Raw genomic sequence first — 17,194 nt, 5'->3', positions numbered from 1 at the left:
TATTGACTAGGCAAGAGTTAAGATAGTAGGTCTAAATACCATAGGAAGGAGCCTGTGCATGGTTCTTCTCCTGATTGTAAAAATATTCACAAACATTACTTTGTTACATATGTCACCTTCATGTATTTATAGATAAAGACACCAAAAAGGTGATCAATTTGAAGCCTGTTTTTTGATATTAGATCTCATTTACTTCATTCTGTACTAATTTTATTCAATCTAAACCATGTTTATTGCTATGTAACATCAATTATTTAATGAGACAGCATAGTTGTAATTTTTCTGACCATAGTGAAGAGGTGCACTACTCTCTGCATTAAAAATCAGGCATTTTTATGTTTTTGTTTTGTTTTTAACTGGAGCATATACAGCATTGCCTCAGACTACATGCACAGTTACCTTATTTTAGGGGGATCTGATATGCAACATACCTTGGGAATCTTTTAATACTAGCAGGCTCAGCAAGTAGTCCATGCAGCTGTGGGAAGGTTGAAGAGTATAAAGAGGAAAAAGAAAAAACTATCTGCACTTCAAAGATTCCCTTCAGATGAAGCTGATAGAAAATCCACATAGATTATTGCAGAAGCTGTAGGTGAAATTAAAAGTTGCCATCTCCAATATATGCATTTGCCTGAAGTATTCTCTACGTTTACATATTCTAGGGCGGACACAGCTGTAAAGGTATATATTACTTTTTTCCTTTAGTCTGAAAGTGTTGGGACTTCAAGCTTGGAGTCTGTTAATACTGAGATCACATTTACAGTCCTAAGAATTATGTGTCCAGCATGTAGCAATCTTGATTATATTCCGGTCAGGATGTGGGAAAGATGCTATTAGAAACAAAACAATCAATTCACTCAGACAGTCCCACAAACATGCTTTATGGCATCTGCCTCCTACTCATTTTAAGTGAGGTTTTATAGTGACACGTTGGTGAAGATTAGTACACAACTGCAGGCAGATGCCCATGACTGATTCAATTGTTTGCACTGACACTCACAATTGCTGTAATTGCAACTGAAGTGATACAAGTCATTGCAAAAAACAAAGTGAAACCAACATTGTTCCTCAGAGATTTTATTAGTTGAAACCCAGAAATGCACAATCCACTGTTTCTTCTTGGTATGAAATCACCACAACATTTCCGTTTGCTATGCCTGCAATACTGTCCTCATGATATAACATTAGAAGATTCAAAAGGCCTCTTTAAAAACAGAACTTGTACAGTAAATGCAATACATTCCAGCCTTGCTTCTTTAAAAATAATTCTTTTCCAAAAAAAGTGACTAAAAGATAAAATAGCAAATAATTTTTAGAAAATCAGTGAGAACTTAATGTGATCCTAAATAAAGAATATTTCTAAGCTCTAGCTTTCCCGTATGCTCCAAGCACAGCTACCAGTGTTCCTTTCATTTTCTCCTCCCATAACTGCGTAACACCATTAATGTTCTAAGCTGGTATTTCTGAAGAGGAGTGACCATCTTCTACAGCCTCTGGAGAAAGAGAAAATGGATGTTTAGAACTAGGCAGTATTCAAAACCTTCCCCAGAAGAGATTACCTTGTAGCCTGTCAAGCAAGTTCTCATGCAGTACTGCAGACTTCCTTCAGACTGCCTACACTACTGGTGGCTCAGTCCAAAGGAATTAAGAGATGATCCATGAAGGAGTTGAGGATTTAATACATTCACTCCCCACTTACAAAAGAAAAGGGACTTTTGCAGACCTATTTCACTGAAAATGGAAATCCCTTTGCAGGATAACTCATATTCTGAAGGTATTTTTAGCATCTTCATCCTGAACACTGGAAAACTTCCATTTAAATGCTCGAGACTGTGATTATATTTAGTTCTTCTATATCAGCTAAAATCAAAGAAAACCCCACAACTTTACAGGAAAGCAAAAATTGCCTGATTCTGTCCTATGTTCTTTTAGACCAGTACACAGTGATTCAAAAATGCCGTTGTTCCAGTTGCAGTTCCCCACTTATACACACAGTAATTCACTCACATTGATCAAATAGAACACACAAGTAGCAAGGTAGCCATGGATGCAACAAAACCTTTATCTAAATTTTGTGTTAATTTTATTAAAAAAAGGAGATCATCTCCTCCCAATATTTAAAATGGAATTAGACTTGCCAATATGTTGGAGAAGAGACACCTAAATCAACAATGTGTTGCATCAGAAAGGAGTTCTGAGAAATGAAAGAGAAGTGTTTTAAATGTCTCCGGTTACGGCACAGCACTGGAGAAGGTCAAACGCCCAGACAAGTTTCCTACAGAAAGACTTGTCAGATCTGATGCTTTGAACACAAGGCTCACACCCGCCTCACATGCACACAGCGAGGGAAACACACCTTCTGTGTTAGCGGCACAAAAGAGATTTCATGCTGGGAGTCTGTGTCAGAGTGAACCAGGCAGCTACAGCTGAGTAAGGTCTGAGTAAGAGAGAGGCCATGGCACTGCCCTGTCCCGCGCCCCGTGCGGGAGCAAGCCCTCAGCAGAGCGCTCTGCTTGAAGGGGAGCCTTCTGCAGCCTGTGTGCGTAGTACAACTAACTGCTGTCTGTTAAGAATCTGCCCCATGTTCCCCATGGTGGTTGACTACGTTACACTAGAAGATGGGCTGGTGCAAGGCGCTCCATTAAAAGCCGGAGGGAGAGCACATGTGGAAATGCCGCAGGTATCACAGTAGCACCTCCTGAGCGAGAGGCTGTGCAGCCCAACGGCTGTGATCACCTCGCAGCTCTACTGCACAAGGGTACGCTCCTGTGCTGGGGCACGGCACCCTGAAAGCCAGGCCTGGAAAAGTGCCCAATAAAAGGCATCTCCTCTCCAATGCAGACAAGACAGAGGAACAATTTATTGCAACTGGCCAATGGAACAAGATACTGCTGCCCTCAGTGGTTTTATTTTGGTAGCATTTAGATTTCCAACCAAGTTCAGAACCACGCTGTGGAACACACCATAAAAAAAGCACTTCCAGGCTCAGGCAGAAAGAGGAATAAACATTAGCCCTGCTCTACAAAGAAGGATTAAAGTACTCAGAGTCGTATCAGAAACTAAGGCAGGGACACCAGCTGAACCCAGATGCCCTAGTGTGAACTAGGGCTTAAATACAAAATCCCCCTTCATACGTGTATATGCTGATCTGTACATTTCAGAAATCCAGCACTTGAAAACAAGATCTTACCTTCTTCACTGCTTTTGTCTAAAGAAATCAAGAACCTCCTTATGCCCTGTAGCCTCTGCCTGTAAGTAGAAACATGAATAAATCCTGCCATCCTGTGCACCAGGACATGCAAATACTTACTTGTGGGAAGTAAAAATATGTTACCACAAAATAATTAAAATCCAATTTAAATTTTAATTCCTCTGACATAGATGAGAAAAGTCTGGCTCCAACAATTTATTACTTCGGAACAACACCAGACTTGAGTTTGTAACAAACTCTAATCCAGTTTACAGTCCCCAAAGCACCACTTACTTTTCCCAAACTAATATTATCTAACAGCGTGTGTTATTACTCACACAGCTAGCATACAGACTACAGCCGTATGCACACTTACTACTTGTAGGGGATTCCTGCCATCATAACCAGTTTTCTTCAGGTCTGCACCAGCTAGGTCCCAGGCATGCAGCCCATCCACATCGCCTTCAGCTGTAAGGCTGGGAAAAGAGTAATTAATACTGGTTCTAAATCTTTCAGTTCATTTCAGTGGGCTCCTGGGTCCTGTCAATTGACTCAGCAGGCAAACGCTGAACCAGAACAGGCTCAACATGGCTGTCAGGGTAGAGAGGTAAGTAAAGGAAGACTATTACAACAGCTTTGAATAGCTGAGCAAGCAACACAGCTTGATGAATCAGTTCCTTAAATTAATAGGGCTGTGCTATAAGTACTTACAACAGCCTAGTTTCACATAGTGGGTGTGACTATGACCAAAGGGGAAAAAAGTCATGCAGTTTCATATTTCACAACACAATATTTATCTCATGAAATGAGTTAGGGGGAGGGCAATGGCTAAATCAAGATGCAGCTGTGTAGGTGACAGCACAAGCAGATGTGCTAGGGATCAGCATGCCTTATTTAAAACCATTAAGAAACCCCCTTCACAAGTTTGCATAACTATGTTTGCTACCAGAAGTTATGACAGCGTATTTATGTGATATCATCTGGATAGTAACACAACTACATTTTTTTTTTGAGTTTTATAAGATATTTGGTAAGATTTAAATGGGCAACAAGCAAAAAAAAAAGACTTTCTAAAGATGACCTCTATCTGCCATGTATAACAAGCCATGGAAGGATCAAACAAGTGAGTTAAAGTTTTCAGAGGAATGTACACCAGACTGTTTCTTCGGACATCTGCTGGTAGTCTCATCCATAATACTTAAGGTTCATTTTCAACTTCAGTTTGGTAAAAGAAGGGCTAACAGCCTGTACATCTACAAAAGCATGACCATGTGTACCAAGCCTGTGGACAGGCTGAACTGACAGCAAAGCTGAGAGGACTACCTTCAGTTTTCTCAAGATACCAACATCTGTCAGGCTTCAGACCTGAGCTTGCCGTGTGTTTGCAGATTGTTTCAGCAGAACCACACTGATAATCATCAAGTGAGGTTGAATCTCATTAAGAGAGGGGGAACCCTCCCCAAACATATTAAGTTCAGAGTTTGCTGCCTTAAACTGTGCTCACTGTGAGGGAACGGCACACTGCTGGCAGCAGGGATGGAGGACTGATGGGCTCCTGGGTGTCACAACCAAGCCAGGCAGACCTTGTGGAGAGTGGAGAAGGCTGGAAGAAGCAAGGGGCAGACAGTCAGGTAAGCTTATGGAAGAAACCCAGAAAGCAAGGCTTCAACATTCACTTCTCTGCTAGGCTGAAATCACTTCTGTTGTTGATTAAATCTCTTTAAGTACCTGAAAAAATATTTTCAGGGGAGTGGAAGCCTCTAATTGCAGCAGACTGAGGAGAAAGTCAGAGAGAGGCTTTTGCTTGCAGCAGTCCCAGAGGTTGGGCAGGAAAACGGAAAGCAAACGGTCTCTGTATTCTTCCATGCAACCCCACTGACCCTGAGATAGGGCAGAAGACCTACAGCTGGGGTCTTTAGGGGACAGGGAAGTGGCAGTGGGGTGCTATGAGGTTTAACAGTGCTTCAGTCTGACATCATGAAGAAAAGGATCAATAAATCATTAATGAAATCTGCCATCACAAAAAAAGGCCCCTCAGAAGCAGTAAAGAAACAGAGGAAGGCAAAGGAGGTCTAACAGGAAGCTCAGTGGGAAGTCCTTAAGGAAGCTGCACAAAAAAGTAAGCATTAATAACGAAAATGTGTAAGCATTAGTAAAGCAGAGAAGAAATTGCTTAGCAGCCACTTCTGGAACACAAGAGTTATCTTCATTTACAAAGACAAGTCTCTTGCCATTGACACTGGAGGGTTCCAGAATTAAGGAACAAACAAACAAACAAAAAGCCTACCTAGCAAGTGACAGTTACAAGCGTCTCCAACACTGGACAGGAAAGCACTGTATTTGCCAAACAGAATCTCATCGTTCAGCCACATGCAAAGTGGAAACCACTCTGGGCAAAGACCAGCACATTTAGAAATATTACCAACCTACACATCCAGGGCAATTCAGCTAGCATCACTGTAAGCAACAAACAAGGACTACTGCACCTACTTAAAAATTAACTGCCTAATAGCACCTGTTCAGAAAGAGCAATTTAACCCACATTGCCAGAGGCCAAAACTGTGAAGTGGTCTCCTTCCGTGACATTAGAGCGATCCAAATACACAGAAGTATCTTCAGTTCTGCAGCAGCCATTTACTGATCAAGTGAGAAATGTATTCTATGGGGACTGTGATCCAGAGAATAAAAAGTGATGTAGCTTGCGAGAAAATTTAAATACCACTCTAAACAGAAGATACCTGCTATTCACTAAATCGATTATAATCGAAAACATTTTCTCCAATTCCAGATCTCCGTAGTCAAGCCATACGCATCTGTATTTTCTTTATACACTGTTAAGTGTATTTCACATAGCCAAATACATACGTAGGACTTCTCAACATACACTATAGGGACATTTGTTCTGTATTTTTCTCAAAGATATCTATGCCAGCAATTCCAACTACAAGCACATCCTCTAAGCAGCAAGTCCATCATTTTTACATCATGAAATGGAATAAAAATAACTTCAATATACACTTATCAGGATGTTTAAAACCTGCTTTGTTGACAAAGAACTACTTAACACATTTTACTAAACTCTGACTGATACCTTTTACAGCAGATAATCCCAGGTGTGCTGCCTATCAATATTCTTGCATTTAAAAAAATTATTATGTACCCACTTCACAGTTTCAGCATGGCTAATGTAGCCATGATGATGACAGAGCTAAGATATCAAGAATAGTGATAATGCAATTACGCTCTCTAATTTTGTGCCTCCTGTCACACTACCATCAAGCAAACTCAGTTACAGGAGCTGCTTTATTACGGGGTGCTCTGTTACTCTCAAGGTACCAGGAGTGAAGCTGTTCAATCTCAGAGGGTTTAGAAGGACAGTACTAGATCTGGGAAGTAATGAGTACAGTGAAATGACACCTTGGGGTTCCCTCCTGCCTCCTCAGGTACTAGGATTTCATCTTTGCCAGGGACACAAAGCTTTTCTTTTTTAGCAATTCTCCTTTTTCAGTGTCTATATAAAGTGGTCAGGAAAGACATTCTTCAGGTGTATCATCACCCTGACAGAAGAGAAAATATTTTTTTTCTTTTTTTCTTTTTTTTTAAATAAAAATCCTCAAAAAGCAAGTTAAAAGTGCAGCACAAAGCATGCCTTGTTCTATCCTGAACACATCTGGGAGCACTACTCTTAGCTAGTATCTCCACATGTCTCTCAGTTGAGAGAGATAGACTTCTTTCAAAGATAGCAGGCATTAGAAGCCTGGTCCTAATTCCTGCAGAGGCATATTTCTCCCTCCTCCCCCAGCCTTACCCCCCAAGTTTATGTTAAATTGAAGAGGCATCTTATTCTGAAAGTTGCTGATTTTGAAAGGCTGGATCTTTGTATATTATATCATATCATTTTATGAAATCTAAGAATATGAAAGAGAAACTGGTTTGGCTTTATGCCCCTATTTAATTTTGTGAAGTACAGACTTGAACAGAGTATCTCAATTCTATACAAGCTTTTTTCCTTTAAAAAACAAACACAAAGCAACAGTTTACCAACTCCAGAACTTGAAAAGCCTTCAGAATAAGTCTGAGTGTCCCAATTTATCTTGTCATGGTTTGGTTTTGCAGACAGATGACAATACTACTGCAATATGAGAAGAGATTCTGACATTTTTAATGGATTACTAACATTAAGATCTCTTTCTCATTTCAAAACAAAGCCATGAACCAGATACCAAACATCAACAAAGTGATTCTAAAAATCAGACTAACACCTCTCACTTAAAAAAAAAAAAAAAACCAGCAAATGAAACCATGAAAGATTTAATAACTAAATCATCTTGGCTGCACCTATCTGCATCGCCACTTCCTACACAAGAGTTCCCACTCTCAGGTCTGGTTGGTACTCCTTTCCCTCTCAAACATCACCAGTGCCAAAGGAGCACATTTATTTTTATTTTATCTCCAAAATCTTCCAACTGAACTATTTTATTCTATTCTAAAATCATGAGTCTAAACAGAAGGAAGCTGAGGAGACAGAATTGGAACACAAAAGTCACTGTTCATGGTCTTTTATGAAAGCCAGTTTGTTTGAGGATAGGTAGTAGTAGCAAGGGGGGAAATGTGATTAGAGCTTCTAATTCAGAGAGAACCGTATGGGAGAAAAAAGTTAGCTAAGTGCAGGAACACAGAGCTTATCAGAAAGCAAGCAGCTTTGTCCTTCTAAACCCCAAGAAGTTAACATATTGCCTTGGTGACAAATTCAGACAGGTACAAGTTGCATCTTAAGGCACATTACAAGATAGAAGAGATATAGGAAAGCAGTCCAGATTAGACAGAGGGAAGATGTTATAAACAACTTGTTCTATAAGCAGCTTGACCCCGTGAACACGTTGACTGCTATGAAGGTGCCAGTGCCTGCAAAGTGAAGACTTAAAAGGAGGAGGTAAGAGGTAGGACAGAGAAGTGAGCCCGAGCATGCTGGGAAAATGAGTGTATCAGGTCATCTGAGGATACTCCAGAAGTATCTGAGACATTTTGGCAGGAGGAAAACACCAGTATCTCAGATTGAATAACTTTTAGGCATCTGAATAATGCTCTGTGGAAAAAGTCCACTTTGGTGCAAAAGACTATGCCAGGCCCTCTAAAACAGCAAGAGGAAAGGAAACCCTTCAGCTCTGCCAGAGCAGTGTATGGAAGAGCCACCACTCACAGACACTTCAGCGCTGTCTCAAAGCCTGACCGCTGCGTCAGGCTGGCTGTGCTCCTGGTACAGGCCCTGCAGTGACGTCTGTCCATGGGCATGCCTCTGGCTGTGGCTGCTGCTCCAGCTGCTGGCCTGGAGAGAGCCACGGCCCTGGCTCCTGACCCGCACCGAGGTGGGAGGGCCTCTTCCCCTCTCACCCCGAGTATGCCACTCCGCACCGAGTGCTCATTCAGCCTCGGCACACATGTGCACTCTCACCCTATGTTTGGAAGATTTACCTTGTTTTTATACTAAACTTGTTACCATCAATACAAGTTCAAAATATCTTAAATGTTTATTATCAAAATATCAGCTTTGAACAATAGGAGATCGTGCAATACAGATGCAGGGTGTACGATCCTCCTTAAAATGCTGTAACAAACTCCATCAGAACCACTTTTTGTTTAAAGGACCCTTGTTCTCTTCTTTGTTTTTTTGGACATATTACTGCTAGGTCAGCTAGTCAAACTGGTTCTGCATGTGGCACCAGGGCTAACTAAGGGGCCAATTTATTTGCAGATGAATGTCATTCCCTAAGCCACTCCTCTCACCTTCTTGGCAGATGGAAACTATGCAAACTGAGGGTTTAGTTCTGTCCTATCACTTGCAGTGCCCTGGGAAGCACATATTTTAACTTCATGGTAAAAGTCTTATTACCCAGTCTCCTCTAAGCATGTTACAACAGAAACACTCCAGACAGTATTTCTTGATTCCAGAACTACTCACCGGACAGAGTCCAGTCTCTATACAGAACACACATAAGGTTTACCTTGACCGTATAGCTTTGTAGACAATATACAGCACTGGCTGTTCCCTACAAGTCTCAGGATTTCTTGCCAAGTCCTGATATAAAGGCCAGTAGTCAGGGGGGTTTTGTTTGTTTTTGAGAAGAAGAAAAGAAGAAGAAATGAAGTAACAACTAGAAGTAATTTCAGGAAATACATGAAATCTTCTTACAATTTTCAGAGTAATTTGTAATTCGGGACCAGCACTGAAAAAAATAAAATCAAGCATCTATGGAAAACCAGGTTTAACAGAGGATTATATACTCTTAAAATCAAATATAAGAACAGTGAGCAGTTGTTCAAAAGTTTTGGGGTTAAACTTCTTTGTCTATTTGATTTAGTTATTTTTAAGAACGATGTTATGTGCTAGTTAGAGTAGAAGCCATTCCCCTATAAGTGAAAAGTGGATTTTAAGAAAATAAAAATGATGCACTATGTGCAGTTTTATTCTCAAATAGAGATGCTATTAAATCACACTTTGCACAGCTTCCTCCTCAGCCTTTCTCAGTGAAAGTGCTTGAAAAAAACGGGGCACATTTGCTTCCAGTTCACATATCCCCACAATACTCCCTACTTTGGAGCTCTCTTGAGTTACTGGTGCTCCAACACAGAGTTGACTCTTAATTTAATCACTTCACTTGTTTCCTCATTATTAGTTTAGCACAGAAACAGCCACGTCATGGGCCGGGGACCCAGATGTTCCTTGGAAGTTGTTTACACACTGTTTGCCATTCTGAGAATCTCTCCTGAAAAACCATCCCCCTCCTTCCCAATTTTAGGGCCACCTCACCTTTTATTACATTTACCTGCAGAGTATTGTTCCAATGTTCTTCAAGTCATGGCTTGAAAGGTGCGCTCCCGTTTGTCGTAACAATTTAATCACTTCTATGTGCCTTTATGAAAGGAATAGAAAAAACAGAGAAAGTGTCTTGACCAGTATTTTTTTTTCCCTAAATCCAGCATTATTCGTATACACAGTCAGTCAAAGCTCTTACATGATATTCGCCACCATCACAGAACAGTGAATCTTCTCCAAGGTGACAGATGGAGTAAACAGGTCTACCCTCCCTATCAAAAAATCACTCACATCCTAAGCTCATGGAAGTGTTGAGTTCAGCTCTGAAAATGAAAGGGATATATCCCTTTCTCCTCAAAGAATTTTTATTTTCTTTACCTTAGTGTTAGCTTAATTTAACACTTGAAATATTAGTGATTGAAATACATGCAAACAGTGAGGACATTTATTACATAGCATCATTCCTGTATTTTACAGAATACATGCCCATATATATATGAGTTTTAAATAAAACGTCTTGCATATAAGCAATGAATCTTTAAGTTAATGTAGAAGCTAATCAGGTTTTTACTGCTTCAAAACTGTAGTTTTCAAACCTCCCACAAAAGCACACCTTTTTCTAACTCCCTCCTCCCAATACCTTTATTATTCATTTCCACCTGGAGTCTTTAGGTTTTCCTTGTTCTTTCCTTTGAGATAAAGGGACAAATAGATATTTAAGCACTACCAGCCAACTCCTATACCTTAGTCAGATGCTTGAGAAAGCCTATGGAAAACATTGATCTCTAAAGGTACTGTTGTGAGTAGAAAATAACATGAAAGATGAAAAATATGCAAAAAACGTTTTTCACAAGTGACCTAGTGAAAGGTTTAGAGCTAGGTTTGAAAACAAGGTGACAGCATGATCCTCTGCTAAACAAATGATCTAGTTTACAAATCCAAACACTTTTTTTTTCCTCTGGAAAGAGCATGATGACACCAGTAGATCAGGAATAGTTTCACAGTTCCTCTTTTAAGCAAGTTGCTATACCATAACACTTCAAAATAAAGAGTTAGGCATATCACTGTAACAGGAAATACATGGGCTTTCCCAACCCATTACCTAAAAACTCATGAGTATTAATTAAAAATAAGCTCACATACACATTCTGCTTAATCACTTGCATTCTCTTGGAGGTAGCCATGGGCCTTCCCATTTTAGAACTGAACTAAACTGCTTATCTAATCCCTCTGCTTCTTTTTAGGAAACGCCATCTTGAATGAGAAGTTACTTTACAGTTATCCATATTAAGCTTATGTAAGCTTATATGATTCATATAAGATCTTAATTTATAAGCTAAACAAAGAATTGTACAGATGCTATAGGAATCATTTTGCTTTTCTAAACATAGGTTATTTAACATATCAGACAGATTTTTAAAAATTGTACTTCGTTTCAACTGACAGCCAAAAAAATTTAAAAATCTTTGTTTCATGGCAAAACATTGCTGGAACAGCAAATGCTGCAAGTTTGTTCAGTTATCTAAAATATTTTCTCAGGTGGGTCCCTTAACGGCATGGCTAGTCATCCACAAGCATCTCCTTGAGCCAGCAAATAATGTCACAGCTTCCTATTTTTCAATCTGTGGTGACGAATGAATTCTACATGTATGAAATTTTTAGTCCAGTCTTAAGCAGAACAGTAATTAGCTGAAATCTGACCTAAAATAGATTAAAGTAGAACACGTCTGTTCACTCAAGTTCACACTGAACATGGGGAGTGTCTGCTTACTCTGCAATGACTGCCCTGGAGTATTCCTCGTTTGCCACCTTATATTCGAATCACAGCATGAAACTAGTGCTTTTTAAAATAAAAGCTATTCTATGGGACAGCACTATAAGACAAAAGGCAGTAAAGCATGTAATGTTGGGTGGTATCTTCCCTCAATGTGCTCCCCCTGTGAAGTCAGTATCTCTGGATTCCAGCGAAGTGTCAGGCTTTTCTTTTCCCCTATTGTAACTATTTACTCCTCGCTGGTAGTGAGATTCTCTCCAGAAAGCACTTCATGTCCCACCTATGCCATAAAGCCATTAGTACTCTGAGTGGGGCTCTACGAATCTGATACAGGCATATCTGGGGGCATTTACCCCACATGTTTAATACAGCAAATTTAAATGAGGAAAAAATGTGGTTTGAAATAAAATAAATCTTTAAGCATTGCAACTAACTGTGTTTACAATAAATGCCTTCAATAAAACATTTCTAAATAGCAGTACAATGTCCCAATGACTGGGAATCATTCAAAATTGTGTTCCTTGGTATGGTGGGAAGAGGAGGAAGTGTTGTATACCACTGGTTGTTAAGGGAGAGGAAGAATAGGGACAAATAAGTAATGCCCAACTTAAAAGTGTTAAATTTAGTACTGTGACTATGAAAACCAGATCTAAGAAAGCAAACAGACCACCTCTCATATTCCCATCACTCAACATGAAAACTATGTGGGAGGTAAGTCGCACTACAGCTTGTTCTTACTTGCACCCAAACAGTATCTACATTCTGCAGAATCTTAAACCCTATCCGGAGTACCACTTCTGCTGCCTTGTACCTACTGCAAGAGCATTACTCATATTTCAAGAGGCTGGCTGTGAATTTTCTGATACTGTTATGTCTTAGGGACATGAGAGGTATTTGTCTTTAGAAGTTGTTTCTCTAAGTGCTGCTCTCCTGTGGCTTCACAAAAGCCTCACAAGGGTCACAGTTTAGCTGATCTGAAGTTCAGCTGATGTCATGAGCTTCTTGGGAATGGTTCAAATGCAATTCCCATTCTAAGGTGACAGCACAAAGCCAAGAACAGAGCAACTGTTGGACAATAAATGCTCAAGGTATAGAGGGAAGGCCAACATCCCCACATTAGCCTGGGGTGCCCAGCTGCTTGTCCAGTCTAGCCTGATGATAAGCAAAGCCACGAGGAGCTATTGTCACCTGTGAACTGTTCCTGACTCTCCCTTTTCTTAGTGAGCTCTGTACCAAACTGTGGCTCTTGGTCAGACATAGGCTATAGAAAGAATGCTATTTTGCATGTTACTTGTTGGCCTTTTGATACTACCACTGTCATTCATCCGCTCTCTGAAGGAAAAAACAAATAGATAAAAGTGTTTCTAGTACCTCCTCCCTGCTAGATTCTATTATCGATAACACTGGGGATAAAAACCCCAATGTATACTAATATTTTAATGGATTAATAGCAAAATAAATAATTCAGCATAGTCTTCAACATTCACTGCTGTGAGAGAAGTTTGAGTTCCAGATAAAGACATCCGAACTCTTACCAGTTCACGAGGGCTCTGGATTCACAGCAATCGAGGTGCCATACAGTACGTATCATCCTAGGCCTTGACTTGGCAGACACTTATTAAAAGTGAATCAACTTCAAAAGGGATGAATCACACATGTGAAATTAACACGCATGTAAGAGTTTGTAGGATAGGGGCCTTAGGGTGCACACCTTCCACCAACTCTCTTTAAAGAAATGCAGGTGCAATGTATATCCAAACTTGACTGGCTTCATTCTTTTTAATGCTTGCTCCCCTGGCAACTGGAATGGTTATGGCAGGATCAGCTTAGTTTCATTTGTTCGGTTTTCTGCATGGTATCAGTGGGAATTTTATGCTGAAATACTGTAAGGACAGGCTTCAGTGCACTTCTGGAGTCAGTGGTGGTTAGATTTTCACTCTGCCTTAGATTTCCTGAAATAATGTAAATGTAACCTTGCAAAATATCAAGTATTTAAATTCATATTTACGTGGGAGGTAATTTTACTGCCTCTAATCTGATGTTCTCACAGCACTGTATGAGCAACTCCCCATTTTCAACCTTTTACCACTGCTCTACAAGTAAATGGAAGTGCTTTTACTACATAAAATATACACAATTTTTATTCAAGACATCTTCCTGCTTAGAGAGTTTCTGTTATTAAAAAAATATTATTCTATTGTTTTGAAAATGAATTATCCCTTGAGGGTACTCTAAGAAATTAAAGGAATGCTACTAATTTTGATCAAGCAACTGGCCTAAATTAACAGTGGTCTGTTTAGCTTCATGCATAAAGTGAATGAGACTACACGCAAATTGCAGAGTTACAAATGAAAAAGCGGAAATGCAGTAGTTTATTTCTTATTTAGAAAGTGACTCCACATTTTACCATCTAAAGAAACAAAGAAAGAGTCATATAAAGTCAAAAAATTTAAGAGACTATTATTGATATAGATTGAGTTGCTGGTCTACCAGCTGACAGTGCTATGTTAAGAAGCTTTTAAGAAGAGACATAACTCCTGATCATCTTTACAAATTATTAAATGGAAAAGAGAAATGAGTCATCATTATATAGGTTAGCATGCTAGGTTAAAAGGCAGGCCACTGAGAAATGTGACATAAAAAACTGGAAGAAAGCTATTTTTAAGATGAGTGGATACTGTACTGCAGTTAAATGCCAATTAAACAAATATTAATTCTCAGAAAATGGGATTAAGCTGATGCAATATTTAGTAAAATTGAGAAAGTTACAATATTAAACAGTTTAAGGCATTGACTGCTCATTAAGATCAGTTTTACCCCTTCCCTCTCTGCCACTTTGTACACTGCATCAGGATAATCTCTTCACTTTCAGCACGCAACTGTTTAATAAATAGAATTTAAATATTTCTGTAGCAGAAATCTTTTTAGTGGGTATCTAATTACGCACATATACAGCTGTCTGATCTTTACCATTCTTCTTTACATGCTTATCAGTGTGAAATGCAGTATGAGTACACAGCAGATCATAAATACACATTTATGAGATTAGTTCTAAGTCAACTCTTCCTCTCATTCTAACAGTAGAAACAAAAAGAGAAACTGAAAATGGTTATGGTGCAGTTTCCTTTTACAATTCCCTACATCAAAATGGGTGTGCAGTTTTAAAGAGCTTAAGAGTCATAGTAGGAGTCTAATATAGGAGTGGCAATGCTAAGGAATCCAAACAACAAGCTCATGTGAAATTCCTCAGGCGGTAAATGGGTGCGGTAAAAAAAGTAGGTGCCTGATTTGCAGGAACATCTAATGGTATCTAATGCTTTAGCATTTTCTCACATTGGACCAGAGCCACCTCTGTTCAACTGCGAGGTTATTTGTTTGATTTGCTGTTGGGCTTGTTTTTGCTTTAAGACTTTAAGGGTTTGCCACTGAAGGGCTTACATATTAATGAGAGAAAGCAACAACTACAAAGCCATAGAGGACCATGCAGTAGGTACAGCAATAGCACAGTGTGGCCACACAGCACTTCAAGTCTCAAGTTAATAGAGCCGGTTGAGTTTTCTATATCTGGTCTTTGAGGCAGAAAAGGTCTTCAAGTTATTCCTGCAGTCAATGCAAAACCAGGACTGTCAGACCTCCCAGGGAGCTAACTCGTGCCTGACAGACCAGGTGAACTTGTCAATGTTAGAAAGCTGTAGGAATACCTGGGGACAGACATCCATGAAGACCATGAAAATTCTATCCCTCCAAGCTCCTTTACAGAAAAAAACTTCTCTCCTGCCATCATACAGACTGAATATGAGATAAGGAACTGAAAGTGGATCAAAGAAACAAGAAAAGATTAGGGCATGCAGCTTCTAACACGTTAGAAGACCAATGGCTCTATGAAGCCCCAGGCTATATAAACTAAGAATTTTAAAATTAAATTTTGATAACTGATAATTTTTATACTCTGTGCTATGGCCGTTCCTTAGGACTATACAACAAAGAGACCAGTGAATCGAATGTCCATGACTAATATTCAAGAACTGTTGACACCTAGAACAACAGGAAGAGGAAATCCACAATGCAGGCAGAGCCATGCAGCCATCCCATACAATTATGAGTGGATGGAAGGGAAAAATCAAAAAACCAGTCACCCAGCAAGAGACTCAGGAAAGCACCGGTGGAAGGGAAAGATTAAAACATGTCAACCTACCAGTATATTTTGTGCCAATTGAAATGGTCTGGTCTTGATGAGAAAGGGGAGGGCAGAAAGAACAGGCAGCCCTTGGTCCTGCACTCTCACTTCTGACAGTCAAAAGGAGTGATCAGTTTGGCTGTTTTATAAGGAAGCCTCATAACAAAGAGTGGAGTCCTGAAATTACGGACAAAGTCTTGGCAGGAAGCCAGCAATAAATTACTTTATGCTAAAATTCTGCATGCATACCAAGTTGTTTGCTTTCATTTCATATTATTTTAAGAAATCTTTTGATTTAGGCTAGTCACATCCTTTGAAATGAAGCTGGTTTGTGTTATTTTAACTGCTGTCATTTACACATGACTGATGAGAAAAAACAAGACCAAAACACAGGGATGGACCGTAAATCCGAAATGATAGAAGGTTTATAAACTTTACATAGAGTGGTGTATAAATCATTTTGTTACCTGAACTCGATCGCATTCATCAGTGGGGTAGATCCGTATCTGTCTCTAGCATAAACAGTTGCGCCAGATGTCAACAAATACTCAACTAATGGTAAATGCCCTTCAGAGGCTGCAATATGAAGTGGAGTTCGACCGTCATAGTCTCCACAGCTCAAGTTTCCACCCTACAAAAGGACAGATCCTTCACATACTAACAAGATAATGGCTGCACATTAAGTTGTTGGTACAAGAGTAGATGCATACACCACATTTTAAATCTGCCACCAAAATGTTAAGCTTGTCAAACTTAAAGTTTATCTTGTAGAGTTGTTTTAGCACCAGTAAGATATTTATTCCACCTTCTGCATGTTCCCCCCTCTACACGTAATTTCATTACATTCAGATATGCTCTTTATTGCAGTATGCCATACAGCAGCTTTGTGCCTATAGTCTGCTAATTTTACTTGTATTAGTTTATTGGTATTTTCAGTAGACATTTATCCTTTCTTGAGGCCCATTAGCAAAGTCTCAAGAGTAGGGTAAACCAACGCATAGAGGAAAAAAAAAGAGGTGTAGATGATCCAAGGAAATGCTTGTTTCTTTTTTCAGGTATAACCCAAGCCAGAGCTATAGGGAGAGCCACAAATCCTGAATTAGCACTGCACTGTGTTTTGCTTAAATATAATTTTCAAATCCTTTTTTTTTTTTAATCATGACAGATTTACATCCAAAAGCTGGATACTATGAATATGCATAAAGAAAGCTAAGTGAAAGAAAGCAGCACAAACCATTT

The 17,194-nt window shown here is 39.5% G+C and overlaps 1 protein-coding gene across 1 annotated transcript in view; it reads right to left on the bottom strand.

The window, feature by feature from the left end:
* Positions 1–1,061: 1,061 nt before the first annotated feature.
* ASPG (asparaginase) overlaps positions 1,062–17,194 on the bottom strand; it is a 48,444-nt gene continuing 32,311 nt past the window's right edge. Inside the window, exons 12-16 of the mRNA XM_074865245.1 lie at positions 16,423–16,586; positions 10,015–10,101; positions 3,567–3,666; positions 3,191–3,249; positions 1,062–1,493 (exon numbers count right to left, since the gene is read on the bottom strand). Of these exons, the coding sequence (XP_074721346.1) occupies positions 3,196–3,249; positions 3,567–3,666; positions 10,015–10,101; positions 16,423–16,586 (405 nt within the window). The 3' untranslated portion in view covers positions 1,062–1,493; positions 3,191–3,195. The remainder of the gene's footprint in view (positions 1,494–3,190; positions 3,250–3,566; positions 3,667–10,014; positions 10,102–16,422; positions 16,587–17,194) is intronic.

This window comes from Strix uralensis, chromosome 4, assembly GCF_047716275.1.
Source record: "Strix uralensis isolate ZFMK-TIS-50842 chromosome 4, bStrUra1, whole genome shotgun sequence".
Taxonomy (NCBI): Eukaryota; Metazoa; Chordata; class Aves; order Strigiformes; family Strigidae; genus Strix; species Strix uralensis.
This window is presented reverse-complemented; position numbering and strand designations above follow the sequence as displayed.